Raw genomic sequence first — 22,356 nt, 5'->3', positions numbered from 1 at the left:
TGATGATGATGATTTATATATATGTGTGTGTATGTGTGTGTGTGTATTATTTAAAAATATGATTATCAAAAAGAAAATATGTAGCTATACCAGTCGGTTGTTAGAAATAGATGATCGTGTGTATATTGTGTAGATATTAAAAAAAAATGTAGTTGTCACAAGTAATCTGACGTTATTTTTACATAAATATGATTTTTTTTATTATTAATTTTAATTAACAATTCATCAATTGTCCTAGGAAGCGAGACAATGATTCAATGAATTCGTTTTACAACAAATAAAAATGTTAAAATATATCATATTTTTACTAGCAATATCCGTGCGAGTAATTCGCACTAAATAAGTAAAAAAATTACCGACCGTCAATCATGTTGACGTTGTTTCAAAATTAAAGCCGTCATATATACAACTTTAGTAATTAACTAATTTACAAAAACAAAAACAACAATCAATTTTTTTGTTGTTGATGCTAGTAGAGCAAGCAATTATCTATAAAATGATATATAATTTATGTGAAGTAATTAGTTAATTGTTTTTTGATTTGAGGCAAACATCTTAAACCTTAGCGTATTAATATATATGATGATGTTACTTATTCTAGGACAATGATAAGCCATTTTTTCTTTGTCTCGGTCTGCTATTGCTATCATTAAACATCAGTAGCGCTCAGATGCTAATTTCCATTTTAAATATACTATCACAGATCATGTGACTATACTGCATAACCATTATCTATTAATTGAAGAGTTGCGGCCTTGCAATCTTAGTTCCAAAGTTCTACTGTCACGTTTGTATAAGAGGTCGACTGATATATTAAAACATTTCAATGAACGCACTTTGTTAAAATTTTCCATTGAAAATAATATAAATATATATTTCTATTCTGCCGTTTATTAACGGCATACACTCATTTTTTTTTAATATCTTAAGTATCTAAGAAAGCTAAAGTATCTACAAGATACACAATTGCAACATCTAACTAACTAATATAATTACAATCATCCTAAAATTAACACAATCAAAATTGTTGTTTAGAATTTTTTTACAATTCATTTATTTCAATTGTTCGAGCATTAAAATCTCTCAATGATTACCTAAACGATCAATCGTGCCCGTCAATGAACTACAATTAAGTCCTTCAATGACGTAGATGCAACGCCCTCGTAAATGTAAGCGATCAGTAATTGTCACTTACGTAGTAGTCTGGATGTCGTCTCGAGGATGATTGGACGGAAACTATATGATATAACAAATGATAAATTATATACTATGGTGATACTAAACGTAAAATGAAGGGGACGATTATGGGCTCATTTTGTGCTAGAAGTTAATATTTGTATGTGCACAGTATTGTAAGCATGGTGGTTTCTGGTCTGGGTGTATATACGAGACCATTGTGCCTTAGAAAATATGTAGAGCCGTCGGTCGGATTGTTAGCGTTGCTCTTGAGAGGAACATTATCAGTGAACCTCCAGTAGAGCAGCATGACGCATTAAGCTTCAACCGTTCTTCTATATAATACTATTTAATCAGGTCTTGTTCTGCCATTGTGCAATATCAGACTATTTTAGTTCAGTTCAGTTTGAATTTGTATAATAATGTTATAGATCTATAAATAAAAAAGTGTACAAATGCTTCACTTAAATATTTATTCATACTTTTACTTATAATTATATTATACATACACTATTTACACGCTAAACAAGCAGAAAATATTTATTACTAGGCATCGTCAAATATACTCAAAGGGTATATAGCAAAGCCGCCTTAAGACTAGAAGGGGGATTTGAGGGAGGCATAATACAAAAAATATTGCGAACGGGCTGAAAAGTATACATGTCCCCAGCCATGCGACCATAAACCAGGTCGGCAGGAACGCCACATGTTCCATCATGTTCATGATGTTGTTATCTTCACCTTTGTGATCTAAATTTACATGTTGAATGTAATAACTAACATCGATTATAATTTATTATGTAGCTTCAGTATTTGCTGTCAATGAGCGGCAAATTATGATCGCCATCTGAAAAGAAGGAATATCCATAATTAAACATAAATCATATAAAATTTTAAAATCAGTTGTATTAAGTTGCGATAACGGTGACTCAATTTTAATGTACAATCGGGCGCAGCCCTACTGGGAAAGCACTTCCACCTTACAGAACATCACAGGTGAATAGTACTAATCTCAAGCTGTTTTGCGTTCCTGTGGTAAGTAAGGTGGGCAGAGCTCCCGAGAGATTGGGGGTAGGTCGGCAATGCGTTTGCGATGCTTCTGGCATGGCTTCTTCTGCGATGTTACAAGCGTATATAAGCTACGACAATCGCTTACCACAAGGTGGTACGCGTGTTTGCCGAAAATTATTCTAAGTATGTTTTTTTAGATTTTTACAGCTTCAGGAATTTTGATTATGACAACCACATTTAATAGTGCTACGTATGTATATATAATACTTCATAAATTAGTTAATGAAATTAACAAATGGTATCGAACAATAAGAGTATTTTATTAGATTGTTACATTACTTAAAACAATGAAGAATAAATACATGCGTGATGGTTAACTAAGCGATAAGTTAACAAAAAAGTGTATTTACTAATTTGAAACTAAGTTCGTACTTGTATGTAAAGTGAATCCGAGAGCTTGTTTTTTATAAACAACATTATTATTTTAGTAAAAGGTTAGGTATTTCGAGATTTATATCTATGTTTAGTATACAAATTAGTATAAATAATAACATAATATACATTTTTATAAACATTACACAATAAAAAACACCTGTTTAAATTTAATAGTTATGTAGTGTTTTTATTAAACTTTTCACCTTCAATGACCCTTGAACTTGTTCAGCGCTAAGTAAAGCAATGACTGTGTATGTATATAGTAAGTATATAGAGAGATGTGGTCTTTATAAAGTCGACAAATGATATTTAAGCCTACGTCGAATTTAAACAATTATAAGTAAAACAAAACTGTATCAACATTAAATGTTCTCCACTGCGAGTTTAAAACAATGTATGTTAACTTGATTGAATGCATGGAAAGTACTGTACTAGTAGTATTGTACTAGTAGTAGATAGAAAATTTCAATTTTGTGTGTAATAGTAGGAATTGAAAAATCGCTACAGAGAATAAGATCGATCGATTGCAGTTCCGACACTGCCAAAGTTACTTTGATATCTGTACGCTTATGACGTCACAGTCAACGTCTACCTTTGGCGCTCGGGACATTGAAATCTAGTAGTTTTGTAGAGATGGGAGTTCTACTATCGACAAGAGTCGGTTCACATAATTACGTTTGGGCATCTGAGGGATACATTGTTATACTTTATTACAGCTCACTCTTTCCACAGTATTTACAGAAAAACCAACACGTATTTCCAACATTAGACATTTTGTAAGTAGTAGTAGTTGTAAATAGTTAAGAGAGTTCATGTTTACTTTATATTCTGGTCACGATAAGATTTTTAAGTATCTTTAATTTTGCTTATAAAAAGTCTTAAACAATAACCTGTATAAAAGTTATATATTGTTTAAGATTATTAACTGTTACTAAAAGTTCAAACATAAAAACTGTAATTTATTAGTTTTAATAACCAAAAGTTGTCCACGTGGCACTGCTCTTAATTTAAGAACAAGAAATGAATAACTTTGACCTCATATTAATCTCAAATAGCAACATACTAACACCGTAAATTTTAATTTTTGTTATTATTGTTTGAATATGACATTTGAATATATACATAGGTATGTCAAGGTTAATGAGTCAAAGGTATTAAGATTTGGCAAGATCAATCGTATCAAAGTCTAAGAATAATTGAATTTCTTAAGGCGTATTAAGCGATGGTACAATAGATGAAAATGAATACATATAAGTAGATGATAATAAATTTGATTTAATCACTTTTTAGCCAACGTTTTTATTAGTTAAAGTGTACTCTTAGTTATAAGATCTATTTAGTATTAAGGTATAGAATTTAGTCATTACTGTCAAAAAGATCTTAACTGAGTATCAGGTTTTTTTTTAAAAATTATTCTTCATTAGAAAAAAGTTTAATACATAAATGAAACAGATAAAGGGCCTCCTTAAATATTTAATCATATTTAACATGTTTAATTCTTTTAAGCTACTGAAGGTCATCTTACGTTTTTTCGATTAAATAAAATCATTACTGCGACTGAGAGCTAAGTAGCGCTAAAAGTAATATTTAGGAATTTCTTTTTCTGTAAATTGAAAATTGATAACAACGCTAAATTATCGTATTATATTGTTATAAATAAAAAATAAAATATTTCAGAATTTCTTAAGATTAGTACTTTAGTTATAGTAAATAAAAATACCTTCTTACATTTATATCAAAGTAATTGATATTTTAGATAACAATAACAGGTAAGTTTTTGTTGTATAAATCGATTTAAAACAAAATACTTGCATCATAAAATATGTAAAGGATTACAAATTATCTCAGTAAATGGAAAATAATAAAGCAGAATTATATCGTAATGTAATATGTAACTTTTATGTCTTGATTTTATAAAAATCGAGATTAGCTAATTAAATGTATGGTGCCTAGTATCAGCTGACTGGGCGAACTTCGTAACGCCTTTTTTTCGTGAATATACTGATTTTTTTTTTGTGTGGCAGACGTTGTCCTAACAACGACAAACACCACAAAAAAAGAATAATCTAATTTGGTGGAGTCGTTCGAAAGTATTGCACGTTTATACATTTTGGTGATACATTTTTATATATGTGTGGATGAACGTTATAGGATATCTATACTCTTAACAAATAAATAAAATTGGAGTCTCTGATTATAATTTTAAAATAACCGCTTTTCACTAAATGCATATGGATTTGTACACGGTACCTATACCTAAATAATATTTTTTACAATTTTTGTCTGTCTGTCTGCCTATTTGTTCCGGCTAATCTCTGAAACGACTGGACGGGACTTCCACTGGCAAATAGCTGATATAATAAGGAGTAACTTAGGCTACTCTTATTTCCGAAATTTATTTATTTTATAACTTTTTGTTAAATTCCACGCGGACGAAGACGCGGGCGCAGCTAGTATATAAATATAATATATTACAATAGCGTGCTAAAGATTCGGGCTATCCTGATTTTTTCATATAATTATTTCATTTCTTCAATCGTTGATCATTTGAGCAGTTTAAGTATATCGACAAATGACAATAATTAATAATCATATATTATACATTTTTTCGGCACATTTTGTTTGTTTCACGGGAAATGATTTTCGGCGGCGTGCAAAAAGTATTGGGCCACCGTAATTCACGAGTTCTCAGGACCTTACTACGCAAGATTTTTTGACATTTTCATTTTCATTAATCTTGAAACACGCTCTTCTATAAAAATGCTTGTTTCTAAACCAATATGTTTACCGTCATTTCCGAAATAATTGTGAAACACACGAACGTTCAGATTTGTAAAATCGTATTCAAAACTTTTTCCTCTCACGTCGCAATTCCGTTTTATTTAAGTGAATTTTCGAATACGAAGCTTTACGTTTTGCCAAAGGTGTTCTATCAAATTTAAGTCCAGTCACTCAGAGCGTCAGTCAAGGAGGCAGACTTTTCAGCTCTAACAAGAGTATTTTACAAGACGCGAAGCATATTCTGGATAGTTATCGTGCTGAAAAATTCTACCACGAGTATGTTTTTTTAGTGGCAAATATAAGCATTCGACTAGCCCGTTGGCGCAGTTTGTAGTGACCCTGCTTTCTGCTCCGGGGGTTGTGGGTTCGATTCCCACTCCGAGTCTAGGTGTAATATATATTTATTGTACTTTCAAATAACTCAAACAATGAACAAGTGAAAGAAAAAAATATTTTATAGCAACAATGTTGTTAACGATTGTATCCATTATAAAACGGTTCAATGTAATTAGATCAGCAAAAAATTTGAAAGTTGCAACTTTAATTGTAGACCTACAAAGTTGCAATTATTTAATAACATACTTGCATTATTGTATTAATGTCATATTTGAAATGATTGTGTATGTTTTAATTTTAACTGTAAATAGTCCAGTTTGTGCAAATATTTTGGAATAATAAAAATAATGATTTCAGGTTTGACATGATGTACTCGTAAACTGTTCTAACTACTTCTGGGCAAAAGCCTCTTCTCTTCTATGAGAGATCGATGCTCAGTTCACCAAACACGGGTATGATTTGACAGATTATAAGTGTAGAGTGTTAAATTATATAAAAAAAGTGTGCGAAATTTTATACTCCTCCGTCCGCGCAATTTTCGTAAAAAGGAGTAGGTACAAAGTTTTTGCTTCACGTGAAGTAAAGCAAAAACTGAACGTGTTAATATGTAGATTGTGTTCTTTAATATGTACTTATTAAAATATAATATTTTATAGGAACTCTTTACGTTTTTACGAAAATGCGAAATATTCTCAAAGATTTACAAAAAATCAAGTCAAACAATACAAACATTTACATATTAATAAAAGCCGATTACGTCACTTTCATTCCAAAAAAGCTACATATATTTATATCTGTAGTGCAGTCGTAATTGTAATTTTATTCGAGTATTAATCGTTTACCTAACCATTAGTGCCTTATTTGCACATAAATAATGTTAATTACTATTATAGAAATTTTATTTGGATCTACATCGATTGGCGACTTTATGTTGAATATGTTATAACATACGTGACGCGCATTTATGTACAAGTATGTACAAACAATGTTGGTATATACGGTAAGACAATAGATAAATGTACACAAAAATTTCTAACCGAAGCATGTTTTCGAAAGAGAATTTCGTCTGTTCGGAGTACACTTAACGTAGCACGTGTTCAATTCCCAATAACACTGTCACTTTCAACTGGTAACACAATAACATAGTATATTCAAGTGTAGTCTAACCGAGTACTGCGTGGTGGCGAACGGATCGGCGCAGTCGCATGCAACCGAAGGTTTCAACACTAGCGAGGCGAGGGCCGCCCGCTTACAGCCATCTCTGTTCCGCTCTACGTAAATACCGTATAAATATGAGACAGATACTGAACAGCGTCTGTAACTCCGTCACTAGTGGTTGACCTTCTTGCTCTACCATTATTGCTAATAAACTTGTCTTTTGCAATCGACCGTCTTGAGAACACTCCTTGGGACATTTTTGAGAGATAATACATAACATATTTAGGTCATGTGTTTTTATTAAAAAGTATTTGAATGATAAGTTATATGAATACCATAATGCAATTAGAATTGCTAATAAACAGCAACAGAATTATGTTTACTCTACATACCTATGTAGAGTAAACATATTCGTCACCTTTTTTATTAACTGCGGAGTTTTTTTCAGAGTATTTTCTGCATAATCTATATTCCGAATCGGTAGTAGCTTTACTTTTAACGATGGTTAATTTTTTAATTTTTCATTCTACAAGTTTCAGAAAAATATAATTTTTTCCGAAAAATTGTAAAAATATACCTACCTAATGATTTTTCGGTTAGAATTTATTTGTTGTGTTGCAATGCAATTGCATTCATTTTTAACCGACTTCAGAAAAGGAGAAGGTTACTCAATTCGACCGTATACTTATATATTTTTTTATGTATGTTCAAGGATAACTTCGTCGTTTATTAACAGATTTTGATAATTCTTTTGTTGGAAATGAAATATCCCAAGGGTGGTACCATGATAAGGCAACCAGGATCTGATGATGGAATCCCAGAGAAATTGAGGGGAACTCTCGAAAATCGTATTGACAACTAGTGCGTTTGTTAATAGTTTTCGTCTACTTACGTTGTATTACTTGTCGATGTAATTAAAGTCGGTTTTCTTAGTTTGTTGGCAAACACAATTTTTTATTTAAAATACATTAAATTGTTGATTGTGTATAATTAATCAAAACCGTAATAATAATAGCGATTTAGGTATAAATTAGTTTTTGATATTAAAAACAAAATGATTATTATCGTTTCATAAACAATAAGGAAAAACTATTTTACGACTTATTGTCGAAGGTAATTGTAATAATATATTTTGTACGTGATGTTACTAAATGATTGTATTTTAATGATATAGACGAAATTTTCCTCGGTGAGTAACGCAAAATGCTGCGTATAGATACAGGTATAATCAAAACAAACTAACCACGACAAAATAACATAACAGATATTATTAATTTATTAGATCAATATTGCAGTAATTTACGTTTAAGGTATAGTTAGTTATTTATTAGTCATCAATCAATAATAAATAAACGCCTCATACTCAACGGCCACCATTAGGAAGAAGCCTGTCGGGGGCCCAGTAACACGCACAATACAGAAGCATAAGACGCCCAGACCACCGCAAAAACCTGCATGTCCTACACAAATGTTTGCCATGTGCAAGGATTGAAAATGCGATCGTCAACACAACAGCCAGTGCTGTAACTGCTGCGTCAATGCGTCGTCATAATAACGTTAATATTTTCTTATACAACTAGGTCGGCAAATAAGCGTACGGCTCACCTGATGGTAAGCGATTACCGTAGCTCATAGACGCCTACAATACCAGATTATTATAGGTCAGTAAAAATAAACGTGTTTTTTTTGTCAACCTCGTATTAAATTTTCAATTCTATTTTTTTTATAAGGTTTAGAATCGCTTATTGAGCATAAAGTCACAAAATGCTGACATATTTAAAACATTTTGTCGATATCTCGGAAATATAAAGTTATTGTAGTGAATAAAATTTCGCAAATTTTGTTTACTACAAGCTTTTTTTTTAAACTTACCAATTACTATTTATGGTCTATTTAATGAACCGATCTCGGCTGATAACTCGTAGAATATTGGATTTATAATAATAAAATGGGTTAGATGTCAGTGTATTAAATATCAATATTTGATTTTGTACTTTCGTATCAATACTTGAATATTTGTATGTATACTGATTACGTAAAAAATTTATCTACTTACAAAATGTATATCTTATATTTTTTATTTATTTATTTTAGTGATGGCGTAACATTACAATCGATACTAAATTCTCTGTAAAGTGGTACTTATTACTTTTCACGTAAAGTACGTGGTGTAAATTGTAGTAATATTATATTTTATAGTGTGATACGAAATATGTCACAGATATACCACAATACGAGTACATTTCAGTTAGGATTATTGCGTTTTATTGTTATACTAGCTGTGCCCACGACATCATCCGCGTGTACTTTAATAAAAAAGTTATTTTTCAATTTTATTTATTTGTATAGATATAGATGTATTTCTTGAATAGTAGATGTGGCTATTAGGATTACTTTTAAACCAAAAGGACACTTAAAGACTGATTAATAAACTATTTATTTTAACTTAAACATTTTGAATTTATTTTTGATTAAACGTAACCATTATAAAATTTATATAAAAATACAAAAGTTATGTCAGATAACTAGACATGTTACTTCTTAAAGCAATTTTCACAGAATCACAAAATATAACACAATCCAATCTAAACAAATAAAATAACATTCCAAATTTAAAGTAAATCAAACACAATGCATTTAAAACCAAACAGATCAGAGTTGATATCAAAAGTGTATGTATAATCTGAGATTACCAATCAACAGTATTGATATTTATTTTATTTATTTATTTATTTATTTTTTTAGGACAACTTACAAAACAAACACTAATACAGATAAAAAAAAAATGTTTACAATAATTTGCTGAGTGTTGTTTTATTTACAAGTTGCCACGGCGTGGTAAAAAAATAAACCTTGATATACTCTTACACATACAGGCCATTTGTAAAATTTCAAAAGGATTGAACCGTTGTAAGTTATTGTTGTAGTTTATTCTGTACTGGATGTGTCCGCGACTTCGTACGCGTGGACTTTAACAAAAGAGTTATTACTCATTTCACAGAGGTTATAAAATAAATAAATTTCTTAAATAAAAGTAGCCTATGTTACTTTTTATTAAATCAGCTATCTGCCAGTGAAAGTCCCGTGAAAATCAGTCAATCAATCAGAGATAAGCCGAAACGAACAGACATACATACAGACAAAAATTCATTACAGCCTATACAGTCCACTGCTGGACATAGGCCTCCACAAGTTTACGCCAAAAATAACGTGAACTCATGTGTGTTGCCCATAGTCACCACGCTGGGCAGGCGGGTTGGTGACCGCAGTACTGGCTTTGTCGCACCGAAGACGCTGCTGCCCGTCTTCGGCCTGTGTATTTTAAAGCCAGCAGTTGGATGGCTATCCCGCCACCGGTCGGCTTTTTAAGTTCCAAGGTGGTAGTGGATCTGTGTTATCCCTTAGTCGCCTCTTACGACACCCACGGGAAGAGAGGGGGTGGCTATATTCTTTAGTACCGTAGCCACACAGTACACAGACAAAAATTATAAAAAATATTCTTTAGGTATAGGTACCGTGTACGAATCCATATGCTTTTAGTAAAAAGTGGTTATTTTAATATTGCCTACAAGCAGACACTCCAATTTTATTTATTTGTGTAGATATAAATATATAAATTGTGGCGTCGTAGTAAAATTTGAAGTGTCTCCTATATGTGATTCAATGAGTTATGTTATATCCCGACATACGGTCTAGGAATGCCTACCCGGGCATCCTGGATATCACCCGTAAATGGGTTACCCTGCGATATCAAAAAAAAAAAAAAAAATGTTATGTCAAATTTTTCGTAACTAGCTCTGTGTGTCGGTATATAATTATTAAAATTCGATTTATTTCATTGTTCAACTAACTTTCATTGTTCAATTAACTTTCATTGTTCAACTTTCTTGACTATTATAACGTTCGATTCCCGTTCAGAATGGTTTTTTTTTTTATTTATACAAATTCTTGTTTCCGATTTGGATTACTGTTATTGTGGGTCTCCCCACCGTGCCTTGATGATAAGCTCTGATCCATCTCCTTCATAGAAAAAGAGGCCTATGTCCAGCAGAGGGATGTTACATGGCACTGAATCGTGACACATCAGTTTTATTTACGCGTATATTAAGTTTAAAAAGGGTAAACAAAAACAAGAATATGGCCTTGATTAAATCGTGATATTGTTTATACCTTTGTAATAGATAAAAACAGCATTGTTGTTAATTTTTGATGTCCTTAACGAGAGCGTTTGGTTTAAAGCGAGTTAGAAATGGGAATATATGTATTGACGTATATCGAGACAAATAAAATAGGTATTAAAATTTTGAATACTTACATCATCCACAAATATTCGTCGTTATTTTTGCTTGTCTGTTTCTGTAAAGACCCTAACTGTGTATCTGAAAAATAATGTTATATTCTTAACACAACAGTATAAATACATAAAAATACAACTTTTATATAATATTTCCGTCATGATGTCTAATGGAGAACTATGGGAAATTAGTGAGGATCCCTAGTTCTTACCAAGTCACATCAGGTGAATTTCTGATGATCATCAGAGTTATCAAGCGTAGATTAACAGTCGTAAAAGGCCTTATTTTACTAAGATGCTGATGAATCTTTATTTTCAAGTATCTCAAGGCCTGAGAATCCTATAGGTTAAAGGTAAGCTTGGGCATTTGTTCTCTATTTGTCAAATAAATTTTATAAGTAGCACAGAATATTTAAAACTATAATGTGTTAGTTTGCGGTATTATATTTTAGGCTTCCGCAATGTATGTCATTAATTTTGTACATTGTTATCATTTTATATTATGTTCCAATATCGATCATTATTATTAGATATATTTATATAAATAAATATGTGTTGTAACAATATAAGTATCAATGCCAAAGCCAAGATTTAAGAATTAATTTCCTGGACTCGTTAAGGTTTTGTTTGTGAACTCTAACGCCTCAATAATAAGACTCATAATACAAATCTCTCTTTTTTTCGGTTGAACAAATAAACTACCTGTTACGTTGATACGAATGACGTGACGTCTATCGCGATCCCAATTCATACACGATATTATACAAATTATACTAACAAAAGAAATTCTTTATTATAAACTGACTCAGTGAACTTCGTACTGCTATAATTTTTGAAGTAAAACTTTTTTATGCACGCTTGACTTGGGGAGCTTGAGCTGGTGAATGCGTGGCGGAGCGTTACGAAAAGTGTGATCGGGCGAGGCGAACGGAGCAAGAGAGAGGTCCGAGCACACATTTTTTTTCTCTCTTTCTCTCATAGCCAGTTCCGTTTCGTATATCTAAGACACAGTGCAGGCCTATTGTGCATGGCTATTGCTAAAGAAGTTTTACTTCAGTCTTGTGGAATAAAACACACTCGTTTTTATTTTCATAAACTCGATATTTTTAAATTTTATTACACTTATAGAAATCTTATCATGACAATAATTTACAAAATACAAAGTAATATCCAATTTGATGCAGTCATTTAGAAGTTATGCACGTAGGTACAACATACATTTCGGCAATTCATTTTTATTTACATAGACAAAAAAAAATTAATTTCATTGAAGAAAAAATATTATAAAAATCATTTGTAGTTCGTACAAGATAGTAGTGGTAGTAGGTATGTTAAAAATTATTAATTATCAGTCATTTTATTATATAATGTATTGATAAGATATACACTCCAAGAACTTACAACAAAATTATAGTTATTTATTTATTGACGTTCATTATTATGTAAATTACAATATGAAAGATACAGATTAAGCTATTTTTGAAGGTGTTAATTATAATTAAATTCTGTAGCTTAAACAATATTTATATTTTTATTGTAGTTACCAATCAGCTGGAAGGTCAACTGATATTTTTGTACGTTCTTTTTGTCTCCATATTTCATATGCAATCCAAATTTTGGACACTACTAATATAATTAAAATAAAAGCGCTTGAATAATTATAAAAATATTCGAAAACTTACATGTTTCATAGCTGTCTGTTGACGAATTACTAATTTCACTTTCTGTTCGGCTTCTTGAATTAAACAAAAAATTCCAGGGGTTGTAGTTAGTAGTCTGCGAGGCAGTTTTGTTTTTTATTCCAGCTTTACTTGTAGTATCCATGTTTTAGATAAACTTATTATTTAAATAATTTTTATCAATTAAGAATAACTAACTTTATAATGACTATGGTCCTATTTTACAGAGAGAGTCACACCGGCGCTTGTGCGCGGATAGAATAATATTATGGCAGTTGCAACTCTCAAGCCGTACAGTCACTGGCCGGTAATGCGACCGAACATTGTTTTGATCCGATCTCGTACGAACGCTTACGAAAACACACGACGTTACGTTTACTATAGGAACTGTTACATGACAAAACACCATTGCTGCATTACGTCTTTTATGTGTTATAGTAGCGACTAACGTAATTATAAATTAAACATATATAACTGTTGTAGTTATAAAAAATAATATCTTAAGAGCCATTTCACAATTTTACGTTCTGCAAGTTTAGGTAAATTTGGTCGCATTGCGCGAGTCGTACGAGCCGCGCGATCTTTGTGCTAGTACGTATAGTGTGACAACCAAAAGACCATCGTGATCATTTTCTGATGTATAATAAAAATTATAACTATGGTATAAAATGTTTTTTACATAATTAATTTGTTAAAAATTTCAAGTATGTTATATAACAACAGTCAATAAATTTAAAATAAAATTAAAAAAATCAATTTTATGAAACAATTTTTTTTAAATTGATTTAGTTTTTTCAGTTTACGAATGAATCTAATATTTACGATATGAATAAAAAATCATTTAATGACATCGACACCGACAAACATATTAATTAACAAATAACAAGACAAACAGATTGAAATGCCTATTTGTATTGATAGTGTGAGAAAAGAAAATTAAATTATACATTTGTTTACAGAAATTATCATTATATTATTTTACAGTCATTTTCGTAATATGTTTATTTTATTTATATTTTATTATGAAAGTATCAAATGCGTTTTATCCGCTATAACAACAGGCGCTTGGCGCGTGTGAGCGAAAGAGACGGCTGCGCAGAATTTGGCGTGGACCTTACCTCTAAGAGCGCTAGCGCTCGACTGATTTACCGGGCTTGATGCGTGGCAATATATACTATCTTTTTATTATTTAATATAAAATGTATTAAAAATAATTACATCTTTTAATTATTTTTTTTGTATTCCTTAATGATGTAAGTTTACTTTGATGAAGATAGTTCGTTAAAATTTCTTAGTTTTCTAAGAGAAATATCGCTTTTAAAATTGTACTTATTTGGAAAATATTCGTAACTTTAAATTTTTTTTATCGTTTAATAGAGATACAAATGGAATAAAAATCTATGATAGTGGACAACAAAATTATATTCCACATATTATGATATTTTTTTAAAATGGTTTCAACGTAGAGGTTATTGAAAAGTAGGACTTCAAAGTATACATTGCGACCGTTTACCCAGGGAGGAGGCTGATGAAAAGGTTAATAATTTTATACACATAATATAAATCAAAATTCTGATCCGACTATGGACTACAACAAAGGTTGCTCTATTATATTTCAAGAATATAAATTACATTATTGCATCCAACACTGAGATTAACGACGTCAAAATATTACAATTTCGCGGATTGTTACCGATTTTTGTGAAATGGCTCTTAAGTCCTTGACTAAAAACAATTATAAAAAAAGAACAAAAAGAATTCTCAAGAAGTCGCTCAGTCTGAGCGTCCGTGCTAAACCGCATCAGCATGCGGTTGACCACGTGTCAACAGTACATTATGTTTCTTAGTTTTAAAATTAACACATGGCAAACAACAATGAAGTTTTCGTTGTATTTAAAAATAGAATTCACTGCAATATTAAGATGACTTGACATTTTTTTTATTATAAGTGTCATTATTGATTAAAATCGTATACTGAATATAAAGAAAATAAAATCTTCTATATTTCGTAAAATAGTCACTAACAATAAAACTAAGTCATGAAAATTCCGTACGTAGTATCACCAAATACACGTGAAGCATATAGTACATCCACCTTCATGAGGATTTCTTCAGGAGAGGCTACTCGAAAAATTGTTGCTGAAGATTTTGAGTGGGATAATGAATTGACTCCAGCGCCTCTTACATATTTCGCCGCCTTAGCGCTTTCTAGAGTATTTCACAGGATTAATCCGCTTCAAAAAATATTGCAAAAAGATATTGATATGCTAATGGACTTATATCCTTCGGATATACCTCTAAAATTCAGTGTTCCATACATTAAGGTAATTTCGATGAATTTTAAAAATAGTAATTACAAAAATATAAATAATATATAATGTACTGTGTGGTTTATCTATCAGGACGAACAATATTGGAAACGATCGTTTTACTCAAAATTTCCGTCACGAAAAGAAATGGGTGTAACTTTTTGGAAAGGGAAATTTTTATCAGCGTGTCTGCAAGATTACCTGGAAAACGTTAATCCCGATGTTTTTATTGAAGAAGATGCGGTTGACCTAGCGAAACTGGTTATAATATTCATATTATCTTTATTCCATACGTTATAAAATATAATACAAAAAATAAAGTATATTTTTTGTAGGTCAGTCCATATATTTATGAATTGGGTCTTAAGCAGTTACAAATGGTACGTCAACCTACTCCTCCTGTTATTCATGCAGATGCTGTAGAAGACACGTGTCAGTTTAGTGTACCTAAGATATTTGATCATATTCCACTGGAGCCAGTACTAACAAAGTTATTCAATTTACAAGAAATATCTTTAATTTTCGGCTTGAATAACCTTCAAGACGGGTACATGACAAGATATTTCGAGTTTTCTATAGCGGACTGTGAGTCTTTGTGTAGAGGACTCGAATATTTACAGCAATTAAAAATATTTAGGATCAATAGAAGCAATTTGGACTGTTCAAAAGTAAAGTTAATTTTACAAAACCTTGTTAAGAAAGAATCAATCGAAGAATTAGATTTCAATCATTGTAAAATTGGCGATTATGGAATGAAAGCTCTGGGAGGTTTTATTTTTATTCATAAAAATGTAAAGAGAATACGAATAGCAAATAATAAATTTAAAGAGGTCGGCGTTCAAGGTATTGCTTATGCTTTACAAATGAAGCCAGCTGCGCCGATAGAACTCTTAGGTAGCCTTAAATATTTGTATGAACAATTGGCATCTTCTACTTCTTTTAAACAACAATACATTGTTTCTTATAGATTTCAGTTTAAATCCAATGTCACTTGAATGTGCGACAATATTTGCTTCGGCGTTTGTGCGTTGTAAGGAAAAACCTCAAACATTAATCGTAAACTCTTGCGGTTTTCACGGAGCGTCCGCTGAAAAAGTATAATTTTTAATAAAATATACAATTTTGATGATATTTTTTTTATATCAAATACTTCTTCAATATATAATATAATTGATATATACCCAAATCTTGCTCTTTCCTCTATCATTATATTAATTTTTAATAATTATACCAAACTAAAAGTCATAATCATTATCAAGAAATATTTACTTTTAACTACGTGTTGCGTAAGATAGTATCGTTAAAGCATAATTACCGTTACTTATTTCTAGTTTGTATCAAAATGTTTATAAATGACCATATTGTAGTTCATAGTGTAGCTCATTCAGATATTTTGTTTTATGTACCTCGATTATAATGCAATCATTCAGCCATGACAGATAGTTAAAAAGTTAAACACTTTCGAAAATAATTTTACAATGTTCTATTTTATTGACCAGAAATAATAATATACAACACTTTAGGTATTATAAATTGTAATAGAAATGTTTTTTTTAATATGCCAGTTACGTTAAAAATTTTAGCAACTTTCCCTTTTTCAGATGACAGGATTGTTAAGTCTTAACCGAGGGCTGACAAGATTAGACATGGCTGCCAATAACTTATCCGGCGAAGCGGAGAAAACTCTTATTCGCGCTTTAGAACAAAATAAAAGAGTATTGCGAATCGACTTGCGTAGTACACGTACGTTCATATTTTTTAATTCTATATCATAGTTGTGCTGTGTGGCTACGGCACTAAAGAATTTAGCCACCCCCTCTCTTCCCGTGGGTGTCGTAAGAGGCGACTAAGGGATAACAAGGTTCCACAACCACCTTGGAACTTAAGAAGCCGACCGATGGCGGGATAACCATCCAACTGCTGGCTTTGAAATACACAGGCCGAAGACGGGCAGCAGCGTCTTCGGTGCGACAAAACCAGTACTGCGGTCACCAACCCGCCTGCCCAGCGTGGTGACTATGGGCAAAACACATGAGTTCACGTTATTTTTGGCGTAAACTTGTGGAGGCCTATCTCCAGCAGTGGACTGTATAGGCTGTAATGATATCATAGTTGGATAAGTGAAAATGAAATATAAACAGAAGATTCAAAATTTCGTTTTCATAAATTATAAAATATATAACGCTATTTAACGGATGATGGTATCTAAGAGATAAAAGTTTTGATATATTATTTTGCTCTGATCTTCCTCCTGCTTGGATAAAGAGGCCTATGCCCAGTAGTGGGATATTACAGGCTGAAGCAATATTATTGTTAATGTTATGACGTTAAAATGTGTAAATGTGTTAGATCTGGAGTTATAAGAATGGAATTCTGGAATTTCTATGATCAATTAATTAATTCAAAGTCGAATAGTTCAGAAATTATGCGGTAATTAGGTCCAAATATCTTGTGGAGCATCCCGACTGTGGTATATACTCGTAACTTTATAGAGCAGTCCGACTGGGGACATCGACCTTACAGATGATCACAGCTAAACAATACTGCTTTCAAGCAGTATTGTATTCCTGTTGGTGAGTAAGGCGACCAGAGCTCCTGGGGGTGAATTGGGAATAGGGTCGGCAACGCTCTTGTGATGCTTCTGGTGTCGCAGACGTCTATAAGCTACGGTAATCGCTTACAATCAGGTGAGCGGTACGCTAGTTTGCTGACCTAGTTATATTTAAAAACAAAAAGAAAACCTTAAAACTCGTAATGTACCTTTGAACGGACGCTACTCATAAATTAACGAAAAGTGTGAACAAAAGCAAAAGAAGTTAATCATAACAGCAAGTTAATGTAACCAAATTATCATTTATTAATTATATATCACCATCATTTTTTTTTCATTTTTTTTGTGTAAAGCTTTGTATTTTAGTATTAGGATTGAATTTTGTTGAATTTTATCTTATGTAAGCAGTGTTTTGTTACCAATAAAATTTATTTTATTTTATTTTATTTTTATTTTATACACATATATATACTAGCTGTGCCCGCGGCTTCGCTCGCGTTGAAATCAGTGTGTCATAAAGTTTTCCCGGTAAACCACCAGTGAAACTATCCCCCTAACCCTTCCTCTTGAAGCCCTCTCTCCATTGGTGAAACCGCATAAAAATCCGTTCAGTAGATTTTGAGGGAATCGATCACATACACTTTTGGAGACTTTGTTTTATAATACCTGTTACTACAACTGTTACCTGCGACTACGTTCGCATAGTTATGAAGATATGCATTACTATTAAGATGTTTAACGCAAATTTTTTTTTTAAATAACCTATCAGGCGAACTTATAGCTGCTGTATATGTTTCATACAAACTATCATCCCCAATTAAACCCCCTTAGCGGTGGAATATCACAAAATCTGTTCTTAGCGGAAGTCTACTAACTATAATCTACCCCCCTGCCAAATTTCATCTTTGTCCATCCTGGGTGGATAGGACCATCCAGCGGTTTTTGAGTTCTCGTGATGAGTGAGTCAGTGACCTTTCTCTTTTACATATATAGATCACGATGCATTATTTGGATAACTCCACACCATCTATAGAGCATACATTTTAAATTTCAAGTCTCTTACTCCAAAAACATGGGACTTTCATACAAACTTCCAACACCCGTTTTGCCCCCTTAGGGGTCGATTTTCGTAAAATCCGGTCTTAACAGATGTTAACGCGCTATAAGGAACCTACCTGCAAACTTTAAGTTTTTGGCTGTTATAGTTTCGGAGATTCCGTGATGAGTGAGTCAACCTACCATCCCCCGTTTTAACCCCAAAATGGAGTGGATTTCTAAAGATACATTATTTGGACACCTTGTCACCATTTATAGAGCATACATTTTAAATTTAAAGTCTCTTAGTTCAAAAATATGTTTTTGAACTAAGAGCACTTTCATACAAACTTCCAACTCCCGTTTTACCCCCTTAGGGGTGGAGTTTCGTAAAATCCATTCTTAGCGGTAGTTTATGCCCTATAAAGAGCCTACCTGCTAAATTTCAAGTTTTTAGGTGTTATAGTTTCTGAGATTTCGTGATTAGTGAGTCAACGTAACATCCCCCGTTTTAACCCCAAAAGGGAGTTGATTTCTAAAGATACATTATTTGAACACCTTGTTACCATCTATAGAGCATACATTTTAAATTTCAAGTCTCTTACGTCAAAAACATGGGACTCTCATACAAACTTCCAACCCCCATTTTACCCCCTTAGGGGTTGAGTTTCATAAAATCCGTTCTTAGCGGATGTCTAATTCCTATAAGGAGCCTACCTGCCAAATTTCAAGTTTGTAGGTGTTATAGTTTCGGAGATTTCGTGATGAATGACCTTTCGCGTTTATATATATTATAGATAAGAAAAGAATCCAAATGTGCTTATTAAGTATGTACAACATTTGATTGCAAAAAAAAATAACCGACAAACTCGACGACAGTTTTTAGTTAATAGGACATCGACTAATACGACAAAAAAGTTTATTATTCTATCATAAATTATTATAAAAAGGTATAAGTAAGTGTGTCAATTTGTTGCTGATTCGTAGAGACTAATCTCTGCAACTACTGAACCGATTTTAAAAATTCTTCTATCAATTTAGTTACATGTATTTTTCATGCATAAACTGTCATCTTGTATAGAAAAATAGTCATGAAGAAATGATTAATATAACATATAATTTCATTACAAGTAAAAAAGTTTGACGCATAACGAAACGCCACGGGTGAACTCGTAAAATAGACTATAAATTTAGTTACATTTTCGAAAGCCAACGCTATTAAGGCCACGAGCCTCTATAATTGAAATTGTTGGAGCGAATAAGCTTTAAAACAATTATACTTTTTTTTCGATAATTATTATTATTATTATATATTTTTTTTGTTAACTGCAAAACGTGAAGCAGTTAAAAAATGTTTTAAATATTTTTAAGAAATGTTCACTTGACTGCGTACACTCATATGCTTATGCTTATGCTTATTTTAAATATTTAATAATATATCTGTGCACTGAAATTTTAAACCCCTGCCGCCTAAAGTAGGAAAGTCCTGTATCTTAGGCAGGCAGTGATTCCTCCATATTGAACTGATATGGTCGGAAATATTCAAATTAGTTTGATGTTAAGTTACTTTGAAAATAAAGTTGGCCTTTTTATATAACTAGATCGGCAAACAAGCGTACGGCTCACCTGATGGTAAGTTATTACCGTAGTTTATAGACGTCCACATCTTTAAAAGCATCGCAAGCGCGTTGCTGACTCTATCCCCTATTCCCCCCAGGAGCTCTGGTCACCTTGCTCACCAACAGGAACACAACACTGTCCGAACACAGTATTATTTCGCTGTGATTTTCTGTAAGGTCGAGGTTACCATCCCAGTCAGGATGCTCCATATTTTGAGCAGGAAATTTCCCGCTGTGCCCTACCTCAGTAGAGTACCCCAGTTAACCTATATGTAATCTCTGCTCGTGTGCTTTTAGATACTGAATTTTTTATTATATTAGTGTACACTTTTTGTTAACTAAGATTAATTATTTCTAATTCAAGTTAGAAAGAAGTGTATATTTTTTGGTTCTTGTTAAATCCATTAATATTAATACTAATGGCTGAAATATATGAAAACTTCATTTCTGCCTAAGGCACAGATTTCTGTAATAGCTGCTATGGAATAGATGAATAACTGATCATAAACAAATGTTGTATATTTTTTTACAAAATATTATACATTAATAGATATAGATCTTTAGCTGTATAAAAGAAATACCAGGTTCGCATAAGGAATGAGATTTATAAGAAAATCCGAACATTTTCTGGGGAACAATTTAGATTTCAATCAAATTTTAGAGATTGATTCATGTCCTGCTGTGTCTAGGCTATACTTATTGGTGGTCCATTGTTTTTTTTATTTGTCGAATATTACATAACTTTAAGACCCAAAAGACAAACAAAAACAAAACTAACATCATTAAAATCGGTCCAGTAATTTCGGAGATTAGCCCGGACAAACATCGTGAAACTAGATCTTTATATATATATAAACCTTTATACTTTACTTTTTTTTCGTAAAAAAACATAATTTTATTCATACGATATTAACCGTATTAATATATTTTCCTTTTATGAAAGCCACACGCAAAAAGGTAGGCCGTTATAATTAAATTCATAAAATAATGTGAAAACATTCTCTTAAAAAAAACTACTTCAATCTACAAAGGATTTACTTTGTTTGATCGTTAGTTAATTTTAGTTAAATTGACTAGCCCCTAGGCGCATTTTTGTAGTTCCGCGGGCTGTGGGTTCGATTAGCACCTGAGTCTGGGTGTATTACACCACCATTAATATTTATTAATTTAACATTTCTTATTTTACTGAGTAATGTTATTTTACTGTTATATTTATTAAAAAAAAAATATCTATAACAGTCGGCTCTTACTTACGTTATACAAGCGTAAAGTTGTATATCGTAGGAATAGACGAACGTGTGTGTATGTTACAATATATTTGTAGTTTAATTTACTCTCGCATTTTATTGAAAAAAAAAAATTGACTTTTCCAGATATATCCGAAGAAACCCAAGCTCGGGTGATTGAACTGTTAGATCGAAACAAGCAACTTGTAGGTCAAGAAACTGAAGCAGACGATGAGATTCCGCCGTTGTATCTCAACGAGCCAGAGTACTTAATATGGGAATATAATCCTAACAACCCGGATTACATCCCTGGCAGATACCCTGAAAGAGTTCCCGAAGTTTAATATGAAATTTTGCAACTAATTACTCTCTACAGAAATATATTTCGTACCTGTAACGTATACAAATTAATGTCTAAATGTGTTTATAAGCCTAAAACATGAAAATTAGCCAAATTGGTTACTTTTTTATACATTAACTAGCTGACCTGGCGAACTTCGTATCACCTTATTTTTTCCTGAAATATAATAATAACATAATATATCAAAATAAAATATAGCCTATCTTTTAAGTTGGATCGAACTGCACATGGTGTGCGAATTTTATTATAATCGGTTAAGTGGTTTAGGAGTCCATTGAGGACAAGCATTGTGACACGAAATTTATATATATTAAGATTTTTTAACACTTAGTCGAAGGTTCTTGTCAGCCCCGGAACTACGATTTTTTCGAACCGGGGCATAAAC

The 22,356-nt window shown here is 31.9% G+C and overlaps 1 protein-coding gene and 1 long non-coding RNA gene across 3 annotated transcripts; one reads left to right on the top strand and one right to left on the bottom strand.

Annotated features, from left to right (window-relative positions):
* Positions 1-1,630: 1,630 nt before the first annotated feature.
* Positions 1,631-13,200, bottom strand: LOC123657314. Its single transcript, XR_006743688.1, has 3 exons — positions 12,874-13,200; positions 11,213-11,276; positions 1,631-2,023 (listed from the first exon to the last, which is right to left on the bottom strand). It is a non-coding gene; the product is annotated as an uncharacterized LOC123657314 (long non-coding RNA).
* LOC123657299 (dynein regulatory complex subunit 5) lies at positions 13,050-22,065 on the top strand. Of its 2 annotated transcripts, XM_045592875.1 has the most exons (6): positions 14,910-15,194; positions 15,273-15,440; positions 15,515-16,073; positions 16,147-16,274; positions 16,781-16,922; positions 21,758-22,065. In XM_045592875.1, the coding sequence occupies exons 1-6, from the start codon at positions 14,910-14,912 to the stop codon at positions 21,952-21,954; spliced, it is 1,479 nt and encodes a 492-aa protein (XP_045448831.1). In that variant the 3' UTR covers positions 21,955-22,065. The 2 variants fall into 2 exon arrangements, 1 of the variants encoding a protein (XP_045448831.1); XR_006743685.1 differs by lacking the exons at positions 14,910-15,194; positions 15,273-15,440; positions 15,515-16,073; positions 16,147-16,274; positions 21,758-22,065 and adding an exon at positions 13,050-13,177 and having other exon boundaries at positions 16,781-16,827.
* Positions 22,066-22,356: the final 291 nt, after the last annotated feature.

The sequence above is a fragment of the Melitaea cinxia genome, chromosome 1 (genome assembly GCF_905220565.1).
Source record: "Melitaea cinxia chromosome 1, ilMelCinx1.1, whole genome shotgun sequence".
Lineage (NCBI taxonomy): Eukaryota > Metazoa > Arthropoda > Insecta > Lepidoptera > Nymphalidae > Melitaea > Melitaea cinxia.
Note: the sequence above shows the minus strand (reverse complement) of the source record. Positions and strands in the feature narration are given on the sequence as shown.